We start from the raw sequence: 24,518 nt of genomic DNA on the forward strand, positions 1-24,518 counted from the left end.
ATCTCAGTTGTTTTCCTACGCACCTGCTGATATTTTATCAGGTGTGCGGTGATTTTTTCTTCTTTTTTCAATATTTACTGTTTAGATATGATTTCTATCCATTTTTCAAAACTTATAACATTTTAAAAAAAAGATTTTTTTCATAAAACAAATTACGGTAGTGTCATTTTCACCACACTAAACACACATTTTTTCTGAAGTTAGTGTACTTGCTTTATAAGTCAACAAAAGTGAAGAGCTTGCTTGAGAGAAATTATGAGACAAGTGATTTTTTTAAAGTAAACAAAGAAAATGTCATGTAAATATCACCTGTGAGCAGTTTATTTTTATTGGCCTAGTTGCCAAATTATGCAAAATTTTTAACATATTATTTCATTGTTTGTATTTAGGATACATCAAATGCTAGATATAAAATTAGCCTTAGCAAAACAAAAGAGTCTGCCATTTTATTTCAAAAACTTTACAAATGTAATTTCCATCAGCATCATTTCCACCACAGAATTCTGTTAAACACAATACAGTATTTGAGATGTGCTGGAAATGACACTGTGGTGGGAATTATTTTTTACGACTTTCAGAAAAAATGACAAAAATAACTTAAATCTCATGTGAGGCATGTACATACAGTACACTGTTAAACACTGTTAGTAGAAAAATAAAAATAAAACATTGAGAGTGTGAAATATCGTTTTATCGAGACTTTACTTTCTAGAAATCCACAGTGCTAAAAGAACCCGAAGTTGAAGAAACACTCATATACACTATTAGAACTATTATTAAATGGACCTTGCACAAGCACCTTTTAACATTTTTCAGAATATTTAGTATTTTTCTCAAAATTATTGCACACTATATAGTGTATTTTTTATTTAACTAGTCTCAATAAATTTGGTAATTTATAGTGTTGTTTTTGTTTATTGTTATTTCTTATTCTGTCATTTACAGTGCATCCGGAAAGTATTCACAGCACTTCACTTTTTCCACATTTTGTTATGTTACAGCCTTATTCCAAAATGGATTAAATTCATTATTTTCCTCAAAATTCTACAAACAATACCCCATAATGACAATGTGAAAGAAGTTTGTTTGAAATCTTTGCAAATTTATTAAAAATAAAAAACGAAAAAAAAAATCACATGTACATAAGTATTCACAGCCTTTGCTCAATACTTTGTTGAAGCACCTTTGGCACCAATTACAGCCTCAAGTCTTTTTGAGTATGATGCTACAAGCTTGGCACACCTATTTTGGGGCAGTTTCTCCCATTCTTCTTTGCAGGACCTCTCAAGCTCCAACAGGTTGGATGGGGAGCGTCGGTGCACAGCCATTTTCAGATCTCTCCAGAGATGTTCAACTGGGTTCAAGTCTGGGCTCTGGCTGGGCCACTCAAGGACATTCACAGAGTTGTCCCGGAGCCACTCCTTTGTTATCTTGGCTGTGTGCTTAGGGTCATTGTCCTGTTGGAAGATGAACCTTCGCCCCAGTCTGAGGTCCAGAGCACTCTGGAGCAGGTTTTCATCAAGGATGTCTCTGTACATTGCTGCATTCATCTTTCCCTCGATCCTGACTAGTCTCCCAGTTCCTGCCACTGAAAAACATCCCCACAGCATGATGCTGCCACCACCATGCTTCACTGTAGGGATGGTATTGGCCAGGTGATGAGCTGTGCCTGGTTTCCTCCAGACATGACGCTTGCCATTCAGGCCAAAGAGTTCAATCTTTGTTTTTCATGGTCTGAGAGTCCTTCAGGTGCCTTTTGGCAAACTCCAGGCAGGCTGTCATGTGCCTTTTACTGAGGAGTGGCTTTCGTCTGGCCACTCTACCATACAGGCCTGATTGGTGGAGTGCTGCAGAGATGGTTGTTCTTCTGGAAGGTTCTCCTCTCTCCACAGAGAAATGCTGGAGCTCTGTCAGAGTGACCATCGGGTTCTTGGTCACCTCCCTGACTAAGGCCCTTCACCCCCGATCTCTCAGTTTGGCTAGGATGATGGATGCCACTGTGCTCATTGGGACCTTCAATGCTGCAGAAATTTTTCTGTACCCTTCCTCAGATCTGTGTCTCGATACAATCCTGTCTCGAGGTCTACAGACAATTTGGACTTCATGGCTTGGTTTGTGCTCTGACATGCACTGTTAACTGTGGGACCTTATATAGACAGGTGTGTGCCTTTCCAAATCATGTCCAATCAACTGAATTTACCACAGGTGGGCTCCAATCAAATTGTAGAAACATCTCAAGGATGATCAGTGGAAACAGGATGCACCTGAGCTCAATTTTGATTGTCATGGCATGATTGTCATGGCAAAGGCTGTGAATACTTATGTACATGTGATTGTTTTTTCGTTTTTTTATTTTTAATAAATTTGCAAAGATTTCAAACAAATTTCTTTCACATTGTCATTATGGGGTATTGTTTGTAGAATTTTGAGGAAAATAATGAATTTAATCCATTTTGGAATAAGGCTGTAACATAACAAAATGTGGAAAAAGTGAAGCACTGTGAATACTTTCCGGATGCACTGTATGTATACTGCTGTAATGCTGTCAATTTCCCCAAAGAGATAAAGTACTGCCTTTTTTCAAAGACTATGCAAATTACATAAATTAGGCCCCTATTGTTTACATGTTGAATAGAGTTGTTATGTGTGTTTCCATAGTACCGCTGGGAAGTGTAAGAAACCTTCAGGTCACTGACCCCACCGTCAGCACTCTCAATGTTCGCTGGGAGCCAGCCGAGGGAAGCGTACGTCAGTACAGGATTTACTACCAGCCCATCACAGGGGGCGCAGAGGACATGGTATGTCTCACAGCACCTCGTCTTAAGAGTATCATCTAATTAGTAGTGTATGCTAAGGCCACGTCCACACGAATCCGTTTTCGGTTCAAAACTAATCTTTTTCTCTGCATTTTGCCCTTCCATCCACACAGAGATGGTGTTTTTGATAACAAAACCTGAGATTTTTGAAATGTGGATACATTTGAAAACGCAGTCTTCGCGCTGTAGAGTGGACAGGGAAAACGGAGACATCTGAAAATGATTATGCATTTCTTGTCTTGTGATACAGTCGTATGATCCATTCAACCCTAGTCAATCAAGATGGCAGCTCATGTTGTAGCAGCGTTTTTATGCCTGCTATTCACTTTGATAGTGTTGTTAAAGATAAATGTTACTTTGTACAACCTTCACATTGCATTCCTTCAAAGGCGACGGGAAGTTTACTCGGAATTGCTGTCCGGCAACGGAAAACGAGGACAATTGCGTTTCAGACCGTACATGGAACGTGATTTTGGCATGCGCAGTAAGGGAATTTAAGAGTTTTCATACATTCTTGAAAACGGAAGTGTGGACAGAGAGCATTTCGAAAATGAAAACGCAGTTTTCAAATGTATCCAGATTAATGTGGACATAGCCTAAGGCAAGCTATTTGCTAATACTATTTCTCAAACTATTTCTCAAACTCAGGGTTAGGGAATTGAAAAAAAGTTAAAAGAAAAGTTTGTACAACTTTGGCGCGCAACCCGTCCCCTACCATTTGTGGATGTGAATGATCCCTCCAATTTTTTTTCCCAAGCGAGTAGACTTCCAGTTGTCTCTCAGCAGACTATAAAGCTGTTGAAAAAATCCTATAGACATTCATTGACTCTAGTCTTAGCCAGTGTTGGGTAAGTTACCCCAAATTATTAAATACTTCTATAAAATTGTAATCAGATTACTTTAATGGGTACTTCATAGAAGAGCAATCACATTACTAATTACTTTACTTTGAAGTTACTTTCTAAAACATGACACAAGTCATACACTCAGCACCACACATTTCTCCCTTACAATGACTTATTGGGGGTGTACGCCCTTCAGCTGTCACAGAAATGCAAAGAGACGTATATATGAACATAATTCATATTTTAAATTCGACATAAATATAGTATTTTAGAGATGTGTTAATGAAGTAATGTATTTAAAAGTAATTAAATTAACTGTAATTTGAATACTAGAATTTAAAAAATGTGACACTACTTTCTTTGACTAAAATGTAATAAGATTATAGTAACAAATTACTTTGTAATCAGATTACACCCAACACTGGTTATAGCTAGGGAATAGAATGTCATAGAGACTTGGGAGTGGGTTCTTTTTCGATTTGAGATTCAGAAAATGTAATCTAGTTTTTTGTTGTTCTCCAAGGTCCAGGTTCCTGGAACCACAACCAGTACAGTTCTAAAGAACCTGCTGTCAGATACGGAGTATACAGTAACCGTGGTGCCAGTTTATGCTCCTGGCGAGGGCCAGCGCATGTCGGAGAATGGAAAAACCTGTGAGTTTTTAAAGCGTTTCCCTACTTTTACATCAATGGATGTTTCAAGGCAAAGCATTCCTATACTCATCCATAGTACACTCCCAAATAACATTCTACCTTTTGCCAAAATGTTAAATCCAGAAAGTGCAAAGTGCTGTTTTGTGGCTTTTTCGTTCAAGCTTTGTACTTATAAATACACTCTCAGATACTTGCCCAAAGATTGAGTCAGCTTTCTTGGATTGATCACCAGGGGAGGAATGCAGATGTGTTGGCAACCCCATAAATGTGTCTCAAGTCTGGGCTTAATGAGCCTCCTTTATGAGGTGTAATGACTGGGGTTGCTGTTGCGAGGGGCATGAACAATCTATTTTACCAAGTGGAAAACCGAAGGAGGTGCAAAGACATAAAAGCAAGCTTATTTACTGCCCTCAACTCAATACTTCTCATTTTGAGTGTCACTAACAGATTTTGTTGCCGTAATTGTTTTTCCACCACTCAATACACGTGGTTTGCTTCTCATCATTTGTGATACTTTGTTCTCTGGTTTGCTTTGTGTAGACATGCAATGTTAAATTGCTGACCACTGCTTTTGTTTAAAATTTTATATCCAGGTTTTTGTTGTTGGAAATCCAAAACCTGTTCAAAACGCTCTGTGTTTCTGATGTGTATGATTCATGACACATGTCTGTTAGTTTGATATGCAGTTTTCATATGTGCTTTCAATGGTTGCTGCAGCTAAAAATATGCATGTCCAGGTCACATTTTTACCCCCAAATCGAAGGATAAAATATTAATTATATTTCAGAAGCCTGTTGTAGAGTGCAACAGTCTGGTTCCGGAAGTAAAAATCCTATTCATTTATCCCATAGACTAATTGATTTTCAATGTTAACTTATAAACCTTTAGAGACAGACCTGTTGTGAGCTACGAGGTTGTTCATTGATGGTATATGCTTCCATCAAAGCCATCCGTCTGCGTTATTTCATTGTTTAAAAATTATGTTTGGTAGCATAATTCATGGTAAACAACTACATTACCCATGGTACAGAAGAGAGAAAGATCCACCAATCAGAGAACCGTGGTCAACGAAACCCGCGAAACGTGCCTCGAAGCGACCACACGCTCCCATTACACACTGCGAATGACGTAATCGAGTCGGTCTCCCTTCACCCTTAAACTACTTATATATTTGTACATATTGGAATATTTTGCCATTTAAGTAAATATATTGTTTCTATACTTATAATCAAAAACCTAAAATCAATAGTTTTATATATTCCCATTGTTTTTTATTCAATGTTATCATTCGCAATACTTAATGGGATTGTAGTTTGTGCCCTCATGAAAGATGGTAAGTACACAGCCTTGTATCTTTATCTTCTGGTTTTCAAATACTTTTTTTGCCTCAAAACAAAGTTTGTGATGTGATTCACCTCAGAGCTGGTTGATTTGGTTCATGGCTTAACCTGTTGATGTGCATGCAGTGCACTGATGTCACTTTGCTTAAATTAGTTCACATATACTATATAGTCTAGTCAAAAAAGAGTTAATAATGTTGACATATTATAAAGATGTGTAATTTGTCAACATTATGAACAATTTTGAACAGCACACTATATGGTAAATGTGAACTAATTTAAGCAAAGTAAAGCAGACGCATGGGTGGGGTCAATGAGCATCAAAAGGTTCAAACTCTTTTATGAAGGATTTTAACAAAAAGTCTATGGAAGAAATTAATGAGGAAAATATATCCGGAACCCAGACGGCTGAAAAAGTTGGCGGACACTATTGCGCTCTATTAGGACTAATAAGATTTTTATTTTATTTTTTTAATTTTGCCATTGTTCATGTCAATTTATTTCCTCACAAATTACAACAGGACATTTACTTAGAGTTTTTGTACATACTCAGTGGTGATTCTATTAACTTTTTTTTATTTTTTACTGTACTTCAGTAAAACATACCTTTTAAAACAATTTTTATTTTATTTTAATCAACATAAATTAAATGCAGTACAACAAATACTAGTATGATATAAATGGTAACACTTTATTTTGATAATCCCCCTACAGATATTGAACTGTCTATAAGTGACTTGCTATAGCTAGTAAACAGTGTTTCAACAAACATTCAGTTGACTTTCAATAGCCAGTATATATATCTTTACTGATGACCTACATACATTATTGTTGAGAACATCAGTTCATTAAAATTGTTAGACAAAACAATGACTTCTGTACATTTATATTTCTTTTACATACAGTCTATGTGCTGGTTGCAGTGTGGTGCTGCTATTCCTGTGTGTTATGATCAGTATTGGTATTTACCATCTTTTGATAGTAAATTTAAAAAAAAGGAGACATGTAGTAAGTCAGCTAACCGTATTCCTTAGATGTTCACTTTATTTTGATGGTCCCTAGGTAACTATAGTTGAACAGTTGATACTACATTAAAGTAAAGTGACTCTGTGCTGATAGGAAATTCATATGCAACAAACAGTCAGTAGAACATTTCCAGAAAACCTTTGGGTAACTAAAGGTGAAATAAGAAAACAGGTAAGCAAAGAAATGTAAGTAGATCATTAATAAAGATCTATATACCAGCTATGGAAAGTCTACTGAATGTTTGTTGAAACACTGTTTACTAGCTATAGCAAGTCAGTTGATAAGTCACTTATAGTCAGTTGAATATCTGTAGGGGACCATCAAAATAAAGTGTTACCATATAAATACTAATCAATGTAACTGTATATATATATATGTATATACATACATATATATATATATATATATATATAATATATATATATATATATATATATATATATATATATATATATATATATATACAGTTAAATAGGCTGTCAATCGATTACAATTTGTAATCTAATTAATTACATGATATGGAGATTCATTAATCAAATTTATTGGAATTAATAGCATATATTAACATTTGCTGAGAAAGCCCTTCAAATAAAAACAATTAAATATATAATGACTACGTAATTATAAATAGTTATAAATATCAATTATAAATTATATTTCAGATAATTAGAATGCATAACATTATTGTGGAAAACAAGTAAAGCATTGATAAGACAATGCAAAAAGTTGTTTTAGAAAGCATTATATAGTTTATATCATTATTGAACATAAGCCTTTCAATGGCCTACAGTCCACAGCAATCCATTTTGCAGCTGAATTCGTCAGTCTGCCCGAGATAGATATATTCCACAGGCTTTTATAAGGACCTATAATGACGATGTAAACCTGCGTTAAGGAAGTAGGGGTAGTGCCAAAAAATGCATGACAATTAGGTGATGCAAAAAAACTTAATGGTCCTAAAAATAGTTTTTTTTTTTTTTCCTCAGGCTTATTTCTTTCTTTTGATTTTAGGGTGAATTATGAGTTGAATGTGTTCTTGAGATGTTTCGTGAGATTTGCCCAAAACAATGTCCTATATCATCTATATGTACATTTAATGAGAGCACTCTTACCATCTGTTTTAGTTTTAAGCCCGTTTTCCCCAATCACGTGAAGTGTCTCTCTTCACCCTTTTGAAATGTGTTTATGTCATGTCCTCTAAATCTTTGGCCAAATTGTTTATTGAAATGACTACTAATCAACGTTTCTACCAGTTTGTTTAGAGCAGCGCACGCTGTATGTAAGCAACGTCCATTCATGCACCTCTTTAACCACTCACCCCTTTCACTCTCTTTCATTTTATGATTCTGCTCCCACTCATCTCTGCAACAGTGGTGCGGACCCCTGCCAGGAACATCCAGGTTTACAACCCCACCACAAACACACTAAACGTGCGCTGGGAGCCAGCAACTGGAGAAGTACTGCAGTATCGCGTCATCTACACCCCCCTCACCGGAGTCCGTCCTTCTGAGTCTGTGAGTAATTGTCATTAGGCTCGCGTGAGATGTCATAGAGGAAATAAAGTGACAACAAATGTCAAAGAACAGTCGCTGAACCATTTGAATGTAACAATCTGTTTGCAATCTATCCCTCCACAAAGATGTTTATGTTTTTAATGTTGTGTAACCTCATTCTCACATGAACTTCATTACTAGAGAGGGATTTTCATAAAGCCTAGAGATCCATAAATGGCTTTATTGTCCTCTGACCCTTGCATGAACAACTACAGCTATGGGAAATCTTGAGCCTAAACCTGTTTTATTTCAGCACTTGGGAATATAGAGTTGAAACAGAGTGATGTTGTCTTATTTTTAGAGAATTAGCTCCTTATCTGCAGCCACTGAGATTTTATTTCTTTGTGGAATATTGCTTAGGACGCAGAACTTTTTCCGATATTAGAACCAGTTTTCCAAATCAGTTGCAATGAAGCAAGTGTCCCGTAACATTGAGAAATTTAGCCCATAAATTGTCTGCACTTTCATTTAAACCTCTGATGTACTATGAATTGCTTTTCCCTTTTTCCACTGGAACACTAAAAAAACCCATTGCACAGAAGTACAAGCATTTTTCAACTGGTGATCTTCAAAATAAAGTTTAGAGTTGTCAGAAAAGAGAAGGAAAAGAAATTGGGAGTTCCCTCTGTAATTAGTTGGGAAGTCAGTGACCCCGTGACCTGGCATAGTGAACATTGGTGAAAGGAGGCGATTGCAAATCACTGTCAGCACATCAATAACTTGTATTGCTACAACTGCTAGACTATTAGCACATCAAAGGAATAATTCCACTGCTTTTCACTTTACATTGACTGTGTAAGTTATCGCTAATGGTTGGGTTGGGAATCAACTGGGAGTACAGACATTTCAAAATAAGAGTCCCCAGTGTATTTTCGGTTTGTTTATTGTTAAAATTCCTGTGTTATGCAGCAAATCTTTGAAATCTTGGTTTCTTTTGGCCTCTGTGTCTGTGCTTATCACAGTAAGAAAATGTTAAGAACATATTTTACCGGGGCCTGGGTAGCTCAGTGGTAAAAGATGCTGGCAACCACCCCTGGAGTTCACTAGTTTGCAATCCCAGGGCGTGCTGAGTGACTCCAGCCAGGTCTCCTAAGCAATCAAATTGGCCCGGTTGCTAGGGAGGGTAGAGTCACATGGGGTAACCTCCTCATAGTTGCTATAATGTGGTTAGTTCTCAGTGGGGCATGTGGTGAGTTGAGCGTGGATGCCGCTGTGGATAGCGTGAAGCCTCCACATGTGCTATGTCTCTGTGGCAATGTGCTCAACAAGCCACGTGATAAGATGCGCGGGTTGACGGTCTCAGACATGGAGGCAACTGAGATTCGTCCTCCGCCACCCGGATTGAGGCAAGTCACTACGCCACCACAAGGACTTAAAAGCACATTGGGAATTGGGCATTCCAAACTGGGGGAAAAATAAAAAAAAGAACATATTTTACACATTCAATATATCAATTTTACAAACTTTCAGCAGATTTATCAGTTATCGCCTTTCTTCCAACACATTATTGTACCAGCAAAATCAAATATCACACGACCTTTTATCATATTTAAATATGATCTGGTATAAACATACCGTTCTAATTTTATTTGTTCAAGACTTAAAAAAGGTATTAAAAAGTCTGTGCAGCATCCCTGGCATTGAATATAATTTTTCACTCAGAAATATGTCACATTGTGGAAGTGAGAATGACATTTCATATTGACTTGTTCCTAAAAATAGGCCTAATATTCTTTTGATTTTGGAATATTACTGTCACACGTTCTTTGTGAGATTCACCCATTAATGTGGGTGAAAGTATTTGAAGCCACTTATTACTCTGACATCCTTACAACTGTCAATAGGTAACAAAGACATCCCCTGTGTACCTCACGGTTAATGATTACTTTTTTATTGTTCATTAGGTTCTTGTTCAAGGGAACACCCACACTGCCTTGCTGCAGCAGCTAAATCCAGACACGGAGTACTCGGTCAGTGTGGTGGCCCTGTATGCTGATGGAGAGGGCTCCTCTGTTTCTGATCATGGAAAAACAAGTGGGTCTAAATTCAGGAAACTTTGATCTTCTTGCGTTCCTGAAACATGACAATGAAAGAATGATGGTCTGTGTTCTTTCTAAATGCAGCGCCCCGCAGTGGCCCCAGAAACCTGCGGGTGTACGATCCAACCACAAGCACGTTGACTGTGAGCTGGGAGCACGCAGACGGGCCCGTGCAGCAGTACCGAATTGGCTATGCACCAACCACTGGAGATCCCATTGAGGAATTTGTAAGTGCTGTAATATTTTATGATAATAACTGAAATGGACATGACCGGTGCATGTAGCAGCATATGTGGACATCAGATATGTATTGTTGGGATTTTGTGTCTCCCTGGATATTATTTGAATGAATGTGTGCTAGTAGGATAACCTTGTCCTGCTCTGTATTTGTCACATAGACAAGTGTCCCTGGCAACAGAAACTCTGTCATCTTGCAAAACCTGCAGCCAGACACTCCTTACAACATAAACGTTGAGGCCATTTATCAAGATGGCCCTGGAGGACGACTCTCTGGAGATGGACATACATGTAAGATGGACACACAAGCACTTGTTTTTCAGACACTTAAACATATCAGTTAATCAGTTTTAGGTCAATATCAAACATATTTACCAAAGATACTTATCTTAAAAGATATTTATAAAAGATGCAAGACATTTCAGCCATGACAATTAAAATAAAAGAAAGTGTTATAATGGATATGACAAGTTGGTAGGTTTGGTCTTGGCGGACTAGATCTGCTTATGCTGTTGCTACTGCAGAGCAAATACGAAGACTTGTTTCTGCTTGAAAATATACAGACATGCTTTGTTGAGCATGTAAGACATGATGTTGCACATGTATACATAAATAATGCAGCATCAAGCTTGTAGGACCTGCTGCTGTAACACAATTAGAAATGCATACAATCCCCTTAAAGCAGATCTAGACTAGGAGCTGGGGAGGAGGAGGTTTTCAGAGAAAATGCTCTTGTAGCGTGCTACAGTGAAACCAGCTTATCTGCTAACAACTGAGCAATTTAAATGTTAGAAAAAAAGAGAGTACGAAAGTTGATTGGCGAGCACATTACATTTTAAAGGACCTATCACCTATCAGCCTCATGTGAGCCAATTGGGTTAATGGATTGCATGTCGATGACCTGTCAGCTTGGGCCATGTAGATTTTCATGACTTAACTTAAAATCATTAAAGTGAACTAGCATTCTTTGACCATGCAAAGAAAATTACCTCTCAGACGGGCAGAAATGACATATTCAGACGGGATTAGTCTTCCGGACATTTGTTTGTGAAGTAATTGTTACTGCGGATGTCTGTTATGTTTATCGTCAATTTGCATGGGATAAGCGATGTCTATAGAAATCGCAGAGATGGTTTGTTTACGGCATTTACACACTGCCGTCACATGTACTGTATCTGAATAATTAATCAGCACAGCCAAATGATTTTCAGAAAATAATAAACATGAGCATATACTGTCTTAGGTTACTACATGAAATTGATTGGAATATCTGGTAAAATACATGTCACAAAAGAAAACTTAGTGATCCTGCAATCCTATATTACAGTCTTGAATTAAAAAAGATGGACAGTCCATTCATGTAATGTAGTTTTATTAGTCCCTCAGGAAAATATTTTCCAAAATGCGGGTCTGCAGTGTCCGAACAACACATACAAATCTTAATACAAATTTCCCTATCTCTGCTCGTGTCACAAAATTACGTGCTTGTGTACATTTCTCATTCAAAAATATTTTTCCCTTTAAATACAGTAAATAGATCCTAGATGGCATAAAAGGCTTCAGAAAACATGCATCAGTCCATACGCAACAACCAGCGTTATCTGAAGTTGTAAAGTGCATCTTAAATATCTTGTGTTTTCTCATTAACAAACATCCACCTCAGACACTTGGAGAAACAACAATAGTTAAAGGGCTCAATGGCTGGACAGTGCAGATTCACTGTCTTTTTACCAGCATGTCAATTTGCAAGGGACTACCTTTACCTGGGGGTATATTTCCAAGGGATTTTATAGAAAGTTAAAAGTACTGTAATCTTTACCTGCCCTGGTGCAGTCTGTAAAAAGTTGGATGGGATTAAAATCACCAAGAAGCTCTGGTAATTATTACATTACCCAACCTCTCCATATAAAACAAATCCCATCCGAATAGGGCTTTATGGACAGAAATGTCATGTATTATTCCTGTTATGTCATGAATTGTCTTCTATCAGTTTACCATGAAATCAAATGTTTTGTTTTATGGCTTTTAGTTCAAGTCTGTTTGCTTTTAGACCATTTATTTGCTAATGTTCTCTGTAAAGTAAAAAAAAAAAAAAAACTTTGTTAAAAAGAAGTGTTCAGAAAATTGTTAATCAAATCCTTTCACACAGGATGTAATGGAATTCTGTCTATTCTCTATTGGCTGTATCTTGGCTCATGTGTTAAGTTTCTTTGGCTTGTCCCCTCTCCCTCAGTGGATCTCCTGGAGCCTCGTAACCTGCGTGTTTCAGATGAATGGTACACTCGTTTCCGTGTGTCTTGGGATCCTGCACCTGCACGGGTCAACGGTTATAAACTGGTCTATACACCAGTGGGTAAGAGACAGCTGTAGTTTATTTAACCATGTTCTTATAATCAGGAAACTATGTTGCCGGTTATATTATAATACCAGTGTTGGGAAAATTACTTCAAAAAATAAGCTTCCCAAACTACAAGCTACTGATAACTTAAAATAGCTAAACTAGAGTCAAGCTATCATTTTTAAAAACTAGTTAGCTCATGCTGAGTGACTCCAGCCAGGCTTCCTAAGCAACCAAATTGGCCCGGTTGCTAGGAAGGGTAGAGTCACATGGGGTAACCTCCTCGTGGTCACTATAATGTGGTTCGTTCTCAGTGTGGCGCGTGGTGAGTTGAGCATGGATGCCGCGGTGGATGGCGTGAAGCCTCCACACACGCTATGTCTCCATGGCAACGCGCTCAACAAGCCACATGATAAGATGCGCGGGTTGGTGGACTCAGACGCAGAGGCAACTGGGATTCGTCCTCCGCCACCCGGATTGAGACGAATCACTACGCGACCACGAGGACTTAAATGCACACTGGGAATTGGGCATTCCAAATTAGGGAGAAAAGGGGAAAAATAAAAAATAAAAACTAGTTAGCTACACAAGCTACTAAGAAAACTATTATAAATATTATTTATATATACACTACCGGTCAAAAGTTTTGAAACGCTTGACTGAAATGTTTCTCATGATCTTAAAAATCTTTTGATCTGGAGGCGTATGCTTAAATGTTTGAAATTAGTTTTGTAGACAAAAATATAATTGTGCCACCATATTAATTTATTTCATTATAAAACTCAAATTTAATAAAAAAAAAATGTTTGTGAAATTGATGACTTGGACCAAATAATAAAGAAAAGCAGCCAATAAGTGCCCAACATAGATGGGAACTCCTTCAATACTGTTTAAAAAGCATCCCAGGGTGATACCTCAAGAAGTTGGTTGAGAAAATGTCAAGAGTACATGTCTGCAAATTCTAGACAAAGGGTGACTACTTTGAAGATGCTAAAATATAACACAGTTTTGATTTATTTTGGATTTTGTTTAGTCACAACATAATTCCCATAGTTCCATTTATGTTATTCCACAGTTTTAATGACTTTACTATTATTCTAAATTGTATAAAAAAAATAAAAAAAATTATAATAAAGAATAAGTGTTTCAAAACTTTTGACCGGTAGTGTATATATATAACTACTAAATCATTTCCTAATAACGATGAGATTATATTATTTAATACTGCAGTCAGATCAGTATTTATCTGGCACAAAACATTGCCAATTATATTTTCTCAGTTAGTGTGACAGTAAACAATTTATGATACATTTATGATAAAAATAACTAATAAAATAAGGATATAAGATTTATATTTGAGTAACTAAATATTTCACTTCTATGCAGGTGCTCAGTACAAAATATAATAAATAAATAAAAAAACAGCGTTGTAGCATTTTGTGGCTCTACATTGTTACTCGTTGGAAAAAATAGCTTGTTACTGGAAAAGCTACACTTGAGAGTAGCTGAACTATTGTCCCGCTACTGAAAATGTAATTAAGTTAGTTAAGATGAAACAAATGATGTATTTTACAACTTAAAAGTAAAGTCATTAGTAATGTGATTACTTTTTCAATTAAGTACTCAGAATTTGTAGTGGATTATCTTTTTTTAAGTGGCTTATCCAACACTGGTTAGTAGCATCACTACTTTCATTTAGTTACTCCCCAACACTGTGTTAAACATTTTGTATTAATTTCTGTTTTGTATGCCATCACAGGCACTACTGACACTATGGAAGTGTTTGTTGGTGATGTTACTACATACAACCTGCACAACCTTCAGCCTGGCACCACGTATGACCTGAAAGTGTATGCTCAGTATGATGCAGGCGTGAGCGGAGCACTCGTTGGACAGGGAACCACGTGTATGTGCTTGTTTTCTTAGACTGGGAAGCTGTATAGACATGTTACGAGATTCTTTTTACATGGCATTAACTGTGAAATGCTGTTTGTCTTTTCCAGTGTATCTCAATGTAACTGACCTCACCACATATAATGTTGGTTATGACTCATTCTGCATCAGATGGACTCCTCATCGGGCTGCTACTTCTTACAGACTAAAAGTCAATCCTTTCATCCGTAAGTTAAAGATATATAAAGACAAAGGGGTGAATTAACTAAAAAGTTGTGTTACTAGTGTGCAGTATTTCAGTACAAAGCCCTGCGTCACTGGCTTTACTTTCAGAAAAAACATGCCTCCTTTCTATGGAAATTTGAATTATAGAATGCGCCACATTTACATATGTCAGTGCTATTTGCCTGACGCAATTTACTTTGCTCAGTTAACACCCACAGTGTCAGTCTGATATCGTGGCAGTTCCAGATAAAATGTTTACTGCGTGGCACTAAAAAAGAGTTTGTTCTCCCAAACAGATTAGGTTTTTAAGGTTAATGCTCTATCAAGCTTTAAACAAATAAAAGCACTATCCCTACCCTAAATAGCGATGTGCAAAACTAGCAATTTTCATTGTTGGACGACTAGATAATTTGTCGATTACCGTAGTACATCCATAACCTTAAACATTAAGCCTAAACCGCTAGTGTCATAAAAGCTAATGAAAGGTGAAAAACATAATTGCCGAAGCTACCATGTTATTTTAGGTTGCTTCTATGACACTTTCAGCTCATGTGTTGACTTGTGCACTCAGAACTGGCATTGCAAATACAACGCTCTATCGCAACTTGATTTCACAGTAATAAGCTTGTAAATGTAGTTGGTTATGTAATGCCAAAGTTAAAATGTTTCGCCTTACAAGTCATTCTCTATAATAAAAGTGTTTAGATGTAATTAGATAGCATTGTGTAAGGAACAGAGCGAAAAGTACATGTTTATGAACTAATAATCTGACTTTTTACTCGTGATTTGTGTGAAAGTGAACAAAAGTCGTTGGGCCTCATTCGTGAAACTTTCGTAAATATATGAGTAAATTCGAAGTAATTGCCACGTAAAACTGACATTCCCGAAAACTTTCCGCCGGATTCACAAAGGCTTCGTACTGCTCAGATTCATTAGTAAAACGTGTGTGGTGAATTCCAAACATTCGTAAATAGGGGGCATGTGCACTTTCATTCACAATTATCATAAACAATGCACATGAAAATGCCATATAAGGAAGGCACCAAACTCGCTAGTAAATGTTGTTAACATTTATGTGGAACAGTAATGAAATCGTTTTTAGTGCATTTACATCGTAACATTTTTATTTAGCGTGAGAATTTACTGTCATTGCATGTTTTTGCTGACATCGGACAGCTCTTTTGTGAATCAAACAGATCAAACAGTGCAAGAAGTCAATAAAAATGGTTTGATATGATTGTAAAAAAATTTCCGTTCATACCAGGAGGAGGATGTCCACCACCATTAACCTTCTCTGGTTCAGTTCGCAGTACATCCTCAGGATCATTTGTGAAACTTCTTGGGAAAATCATGATGGTAACAGTGATAAACTTGCAACTGGAAGAATCTTCAGAGAACTTTTTAGAATGCCTGAAGAAAATCTTTGATCGAAACACTGTAACACAACAGTGTACATGCTTTTTCTATTTTTTCCTGTTGTACTGTGTACGCACCTGCCTTTAATGTGTTTATTTATGGATTTAACAGCATTAATATTGATCATACGTTATCAACTAAATGCGATTTACCGATGCCTATACTAAATTATGAAGCCTAAGTTATCCAACTAGTTACATTAGAGGGCATACATTTTTTTTTTTTTTTTTTTGAGAAAATCAAATGCAAACTGCATCTTTCCATGAACCTTTCACCCCATGTCAAGCATTTCTGCTGGAAAAACTCTAAGAGTTTGGAAAAATACTATTTTTACTAATTTTTATTTTTAATTTTTAAGGCTATTTTAACTCATTTAATTATTAGTTAATTTTTCATTACTTATTTAAATTAATCCAAATGTAGTCATGGCAGTTTGCCTGAAAGAACACAACATGATCAGATGTCTATGCACGATTTACACATGGTTCAGAGCATTAGTTAGTACCAACTAACGTTTTGAAAATACAAAAACTTTCATGAATCCAAAAATGTACATCAGCAAGGCTTTACGAACTATTTACACAAAAATTAGTTCTGCTCGTGTTTCATGAATGAGGCCCATTGTTGTTGTAGTGTTTATTTCACCAGGAAAGTGCTGTGATTTACAACGAGCCACATAAAACCTGAGTTATAGTCATGTGATTCTATGAGACCAGGTTGGAAAAGAGGTGGTAAACACTAAACAAATATTGAAAGGGATGTTTGTGTAGATATTACAATGGTCATGGCGATTGTTGTCAAGCATTAGGTTGTGTGGAATTCACGGCCTGAAATTTCTAAAATTCAATTTGAGTTCACTTTCTGAAAAATTCACACACACACAAAAAAGCTTTGCATTAATTTATACATTTGCCTTGGCACTAATTGTTGTGTGCATATTGCAATAAACACAGGCATCTTTGTACCATTACCTGCTTGGCATTATTTGTTTGTGAATCTGGTGCTAAAACAATGCAGAAAACATGTGTAAATAAATTTTGGATTATGATGTACTGTATATTTTATGAGTATGCGTACTCATGAATCAATGCTCTACCAGTTGAACTACTGGAACTCCAAGCAGCATTTACAGGTCGATCACACAACCTTTGCGTTACTAGCCAAAAGCACCATATTGTTCTCCACAAATATTTTGTATTAAGATAAGGATAGAGTGTATGGTTTTTACTTGTTGTGATTATATAATGTTGCTCTTCTCTCCAATCATTAGCGTCTAATCGTGGGGCACAGGAGGCCACTATCACTGCTGCTGAAAGCAATTACTGTTTTGATGGGTTGACACCGGACGCGCTGTACAATGCCACTGTCTACACCCAGACCCCCAACCAGGAGGGACCAGGAGTCAGTGTTAAAGAGCGCACATGTAAGTCGGTGACGCCTTCTGAAGATATCAAGTACACAGCCCCCTTCACATTTTACTCATGGTGTCTGGTTTCTTCTTTTCTTTAGTGGTGAAACCTACCCAACCCCCAACAACACCCCCAACACCTCCGCCACCACCCACTATCCCTGGTGCACTCGAAGGTAAGGGCCTTGCATCAAAATTTACCTAGAACTGGCATGAAATTGAAATAATTAATCACAATGAACCTCTTCAGCTCTGCGTCAATCCCCAGACATGGCAACAGGTACACGGGTGTGGCCAGAAGTTTACTTTTAAAATTCAAAAGCCCCTCTCTGGCTCTGCCCCACCCATATCTCCTAGGTTGACCCCTACAGTCATTATAGAGAATTTACTTCCCTCACACCTCACTCTGTTATCAAAGAACCCGGGATTATGTTACGTAACCCATCGTTCTTTTTCTAACTTCGCTCGGTGTTTCACTATGGGAGATATAGACCACTCCCGGATTGCACGACATATTACAACTATATAACAATTAACAACTAAATGGGTTCTGACCTACTGGCTCCTAGCACCGCATGCACTAAGGATGGCTCAGACACACCTAATCTGTAGAACCGCACAAAAGTGTGTGGCGTAGCCCAACTTGCCACCACACAGATATCTTGAACAGAAACTCCCTTAATCAGAGCCCTCAACATACTATGAAAATAGTGTCTGTGACTGATGGAGGCAGACCTGCCACACTCAAATTACACCTCTCACGGGACAGGCCCAGAGAGCTATCCTGTCTGTGTGGGGATGGTAAATTCCCCCCCACCTGCGATAGGAGGTCCCTCCGGAGAGGGAGGGGCCACGGCAGTTGAACTATCTCTGCTACTCAATGTTTGGATGGCCAACGTGGGGCAGAATCAGAATTAATGACAAGCCCTGCTCCCTCACTCTGGCTAGAGTGGGGGAGATTAAGCTCAGAAGAGGAAATGCATAAAAAAGGACATTTGGCCATGGGTGGGCAAGAGCATCCACACCCAGTGGTGCATTTCCATCCACTAGAGACAAATACAGAGGACATTGAGCATTTTCCTGCGAGGCGAAGAGATCTACGGCAGCCTGACCGTACCTCTGCCATATCTGAACCACCACCTGTGGTTGGAGTCTCCACTCTCCATACAGACGATTTCTCCTGGACAATAAATCTTACCCCCTGTTCAAAATCCGTGGAACATGAGTTGCCCTGAGGGATAAGAGTCTTATGCCGTACCACTTAATCAGTCTTATGGCCAATTGATGCAGTTAAAGGGAGCATGTGCCTCTCTGTCTGCTAATATAAGCAAGCACCATAGAATTGTTTGTTTTCACTAAAACATGCTGGCCCCTAATGAAGCACAGAAAGTGTTTCAGTGCTAAAAACACTGCCAGCAACTCCAAGTAATTTATATGCTTGTGAATTAGATGAGGAGGCCACACACCATTCACAGTCCTACCCATCAGAGTTGCTCCCCAGCCCTTTAAGGATGCATCAGTTGTCATAGTAACCCTTGATGACACCACTCCCAAGGGAATCCCCATTCTGAGAGTTGCGGGGCTTTTCCAATGTCTGAGCGCTCTGACGCACGAATGAGTTATTTTTACCTGCCGGCTGAGATTCCGCTGAGAGCACAGACATAGACGCCAACCCAGCGCTGAAAGTCCCTCATTACGAACAGTCCCAAATGTACTACCAAAATCACTGAAGCCATTAGGCCCAGCATTCGTAAGCATAGCCTGTACGGAACCACTCTTCCCGTCTGAAACCGGGCGAGACATTGTGTGAAAGAAGTAATCCTCCCTACTGACAGCGTAATTCAATAAGAGAGAGAGTTTATGCTGAGACCCAGATATTCTGTGTGTTGAGAGGGCTCTAATCGGCTCTTTTCCATGTTAATTCTGAAACCCAAGCTGTTGAGATGATTTAACACCATGTATGCATCTTTGATTGCTTGCTCTCTCGACAAAGAGCATATCAGATAATCTTCTATGTAGGACAATATTCTTATCCTGTTGTTTCATAACGGGGACAGTTTCATACACACATTTGCTGAAAACCCTTGGGGCTGAAGAAAGTCCGAACAGAATAGTTTGAAACTCATAAGCTGTGCCAGCTGTGCAGTCAGCCGTTCCATCTTACTTGGCAATGAAATCTGAGAGGAAGCAGAAATAGAGCGTCAGTTCAGGTGGAGATGATGGGGGTCCTGTCAACCCCAGCTCTCCCATCCCCTGAATCTCCAACTTAAAATATCCCTTGACAGGGAACTTTCTCTAAAAGGGGCTAGGCCAATGGCGAGGCATCTCCTTCATGCAACCCGGCATGGCAGGCAGGAGTTGACTCGCGGTGGCAACATTTTCCCATCGTAAAGGTCTCTCTCTGCTCCTTCGGCATCCTGGACTGCAGGCCAAGCTAAGCCCAACTTCGCCGCAGCTCATTTACACACCTCATGCAGGCCATTGTCCACCTGAGAGGCCGAGTTGGCCGTGCTAGGGGGTCTAGACTGTTGGGCAGGGAAGGGGGATTTGTCTTCCTCCTCCTCCCTTTTCAATGTCTAAATCGAGGAGGTCAGAGTTAGCATCGCCCTCTGTGTCCTCGTCACCCAGCCCTTCCTCCTCCTGTGTGAGTAGCCCATCAAACAGCGGAGGCATGTCCGGGGATTCGGCCTCCATCATGTCCGCCCAGCTCATAGTAGCTCACGTTTGATGGTGAGTAGCCATAGATTTTGCAGTAGTTCAAGACAGACATGGGTCCTCTTGGTTAGCCAGCTCCAATCTCAGCCTTCTTTCCAAAATTTTCCCTGGCATTGACGCACAGTGGATGCATGTTTGCGGATCTGCGAGTGACGCTTCGGGCATATATATATATATATATATATATATATATATATATATATATATATATATATATTTAATATTAATCTAAAATAAATAATAACAAATATTATTCCAATTCCCAAGAATTTTTGCCATTTAATGAGTCTTTTTCTTTGTTAAGATCTATGGAAAGAAAATGGCTAAATATCTTTTACTTTAAGGCCCACAGAATATATCAAAATGAACTATAGTTCAGAAATTGAAAACATGTTCATTATCATCATCTTCACAGTATGAAATGCATTTGGGATGTATATTTCTGATACATCCATGCCAAAAAATAAAATAAAAAATGTCATTGACCCATTAATCATTCCATTGTGTGTTCTGTCCACGGCAGTGTGCAAAGGTGCCAAGGCTGACCTGGTGTTCCTGATCGACGGCTCTTGGAGTATTGGAGATGAGAGCTTTGCTAAAGTCCGCCAGTTTGTTTTCAGCATGATTGGAGCATTTGATGTCATCAGCCATGACGGCATGCAGGTAGTGGACCTGTCAGTGGTCATGTGATGAACAACGTGCTCAATGACATGCATGTCGACGGCGTGGCTGCGCTGTGACTCATTTGGTCCTTTCTCTCATTTTGTTGAAACAGGTGTCTTTTGTGCAGTACAGTGATGAAGCTAAAACTGAGTTCAAGCTGAACACCTACCATAACAAGGGAATGGTTCTGTCTGCCCTTCATATGGTCAACTACAGAGGAGGAAACACCAAAACAGGTTCAAAATCATTGATATGAATGTCTAGATTTGCATTTCCTGAAAGAAAATAACAGTGCTTGCCAGGCAGAATAGTGTTTTCGGTAAAACAGTTCATGCAGATTGTGCCAGATTTCTGTTGAATGCACACAAAATCAAGATTTCCTGCGATTGTCATTCCTGTGGAAATGTATACATTATTTATATGTGTCTATCCAATGTGACATTCCTTAAAAACAAATTTTTTGCACTGTTTTAATGTGTATGAATGTTGCAGGTGCTGCATTGAAGCATGTTGGAGAGAAGGTGTTTACCTCAGACAATGGTATGAGGAGGACCGTTCCAAAGGTTCTGGTAGTAGTCACAGATGGACGTGCTCAGGATGATGTGAAGAAGAGTGCTGCTAAATTACAGCATTCAGGTAACTATAGCTGGATTTTGGAATATTGCATAAAATTCTGGATGCAACTAAAGTTTCCAACATGCACATAAAAACGTATATGCTCGGTTAAGGTGGATACATTTTTGTGTTTAGTAAAAAGGCATGCGGATAAACAACAATGAAAATATTATAAATATTTACCATTTCATAAAGTTGTGACTTTGCCTACATAATTTGTTCAGAGAATATCATTAATATCATCCTATAGCATTTCAAATGTTGCTCTAGATATTCTGAAATGCCAAATTCTCTCATTAAAATGATTGGCTACTATTACCTCTCAGATCTGTATGACACAGTTTTGCTCTCAGACATAAGGCATCCTGACTGCTATCGCTAATTGCTAGCAAATATGATGTTCGTCAAAATGTTTTGTCTTTGCGCTATGAACCACGAGTAATTTTTTACATTTAATAAAAGAGCCACTTCAAGTTGTATTAAAAAAATTTTGTTGTGGCAATTTCCCCAGAAGTTTTGATTTTTTTTCTCTAATGCTGCCTTCATGTGCTATTGGAATTATCCTACTTCCCACTTCTGAAGTGCTAATTACGAGTACGTTGCGTTCAAGTGCTTTGTTGTCGGAAAGAACAGAAAACACGAGCGTCGCCATGTTCAGCCATACATATTTCATGAGGAACTTTTATTTTGACACCATAATACATAATAATATGTGTTAGCTTGCTACCAATAATGGCATTTTGATCAAAAAAAGCTATTTTTATAGTGTAAAAATGTACAACATGCATCAAATGGTTGCTGATATACATAAATGAATATGACCGAAATGGCAAGCACTAACAATTAGCTGTATTTAGAAAAATGAATAAAATCTACCATTCACTACAGAAACCGTATGCTAAAAAATGTACGCCTCCTCCCATCTCAGAAACTCAGGGATATAAAAATTATCTCAGAGTTTCCCAGTTGTAATTGCGACTTGAGAGGTCGTTCATGTGCAACTTCCGAGTGGAAAACTCATATTTACGATATTCCGATAGCATGTGAAGGCAGCATTAAACACATCGAATGGAAACGCTGCTTTATTTGCAAATTGTTTTTGTGATATTCCAATTTTACGCATAAATTAAATTCGTAATTTGGATGGAAACATGACTAAGAACAATAAGCAATACACTACACATTTCTTTTGGTTAAAGGTGCACTCAGTAACTTTTGTCTTTGTGTCATCTTGGACTTACACTGACACCTAGCGACTTGGATGCAGCATCATTTAAAATCAGTAGTTTTCAGTTTCAGATGCCATTGTAGAAATGTAGTATTCACAGTCAGCCATGATTACTTTAATCAGTGAGTGAAAGTGTCCAATAACAGGACGGTTACTGAGATTAAGCGAGTAGTATTCGGCTGGTCATGTGATTCTGACATGGCAGCCCCCATGTGTGGACCCTCTCCATGTAGAATAAAACAGCTTTTATAAGGTTACTGATATTACTGGTGTCTTAATGTTAATGTGAGTGCTCATGATTTCCTATATTTATTGCAAAATTAAAATTCATGTCTTTAGGTGCTAAACTTTTTTAATGAGGAGAAAATACTGAGTGCACCTTTAAGTTTGTAATTCTTTTTCTTGAATTTGTTATTCTCATTATTCTCAGTGGTAACAGTCATTATATTCTCAATAGTGTAATACAAATTTTTTTCATATCGTACATAAAATTGATTGGTCGTTTGTTGAGCATTTGCTGTGCAAACTATAGTTACTAGACTACACTCTGTAATGCTTTCAACCAGCATGTATTTAGCATGCTAACATTCACATTCACTAATACATAAAGAAATAAAAGAGATTTATTTGAGTTACGTTGACTTATCTAATTTTGTTGGGTTTACCCAATTCAGCTAGGTTCTTTCTACACAAATAATTTGTGTTGAGATTACATAGTTAAGAAAATTAATTTCAAACACGTGGAACCACTGTCCACAATTGAATCAAGTTTAGCCAAAAAGCTATTTTTTATTTATTTATTTTTTGTGAAAATAATACCATAATATACAAAGGTTTTGTTAATTATCCTGTCCCTACACAATTGATATTTTTCTTAAAATAAGCATGAATTAAAGGTACAACAAATACTACCTTAACATATAAACACTAGTCACTTGATTCAAGTCAAGTCAAGTTTTAATAAAGTTTCAGTCAAGTTTGACTGAACTTGATTCAGTCATGAACAGTGGTTCCACGTGTTTGAAATGAGTTCAAAGTCACAATGAATCAGAAGTTATGACCGACTTTATTTCTGTATTGTGATGTATTTCCAAGTGAAACGGCTTGTCAAACGAGAAAAATTTTTTTGGCGGGGACATTTCATGCATCGGTTGTTGATTGGATTGTGAAAAGTGGGGGTTGCATACCGTCAGATCTGAATGCGTGTTTGCAGTCGACACGCACACACATACACACCCTCCAGTGTGCTGCTTGTGCTATAGCAGTGATCTCAACACATTTAGTATCTGACAACATTAAATGCACTCAGCACATCTGTGCTTATGACAAGGCTGTAGCTGAGTAAAAGATCACAATATTTCAATGTTTTGAATCACAATACACTAAATATAAAGGGAAAAAGAACACTTACTTGTGCTGTACATCCCAAGATACCTCCAAAAGATGCCTGCATTAAAAAAATATGAATAAACTCCAAGTGCTTTCTCCAACATGCGTTCCATATGAAG

At 37.9% G+C, this 24,518-nt stretch overlaps 1 protein-coding gene across 1 annotated transcript in view; it reads left to right on the plus strand.

Moving 5' to 3' along the window:
- The window catches only part of LOC127454894 (collagen alpha-1(XII) chain-like), a 141,251-nt gene that overhangs the window by 80,308 nt on the left and 36,425 nt on the right, over window positions 1-24,518 (plus strand). The window contains exons 33-46 of the mRNA XM_051722398.1: window positions 2,659-2,798; window positions 4,185-4,314; window positions 8,052-8,194; window positions 10,138-10,267; window positions 10,357-10,499; window positions 10,671-10,800; window positions 12,743-12,862; window positions 14,607-14,753; window positions 14,851-14,967; window positions 17,652-17,804; window positions 17,891-17,965; window positions 21,028-21,167; window positions 21,280-21,403; window positions 21,660-21,803. Of these exons, the coding sequence (XP_051578358.1) occupies window positions 2,659-2,798; window positions 4,185-4,314; window positions 8,052-8,194; window positions 10,138-10,267; window positions 10,357-10,499; window positions 10,671-10,800; window positions 12,743-12,862; window positions 14,607-14,753; window positions 14,851-14,967; window positions 17,652-17,804; window positions 17,891-17,965; window positions 21,028-21,167; window positions 21,280-21,403; window positions 21,660-21,803 (1,836 nt within the window). The remainder of the gene's footprint in view (window positions 1-2,658; window positions 2,799-4,184; window positions 4,315-8,051; window positions 8,195-10,137; window positions 10,268-10,356; window positions 10,500-10,670; window positions 10,801-12,742; window positions 12,863-14,606; window positions 14,754-14,850; window positions 14,968-17,651; window positions 17,805-17,890; window positions 17,966-21,027; window positions 21,168-21,279; window positions 21,404-21,659; window positions 21,804-24,518) is intronic.

Source organism: Myxocyprinus asiaticus, chromosome 17 (genome assembly GCF_019703515.2).
Source record: "Myxocyprinus asiaticus isolate MX2 ecotype Aquarium Trade chromosome 17, UBuf_Myxa_2, whole genome shotgun sequence".
NCBI classification, from domain to species: domain Eukaryota; kingdom Metazoa; phylum Chordata; class Actinopteri; order Cypriniformes; family Catostomidae; genus Myxocyprinus; species Myxocyprinus asiaticus.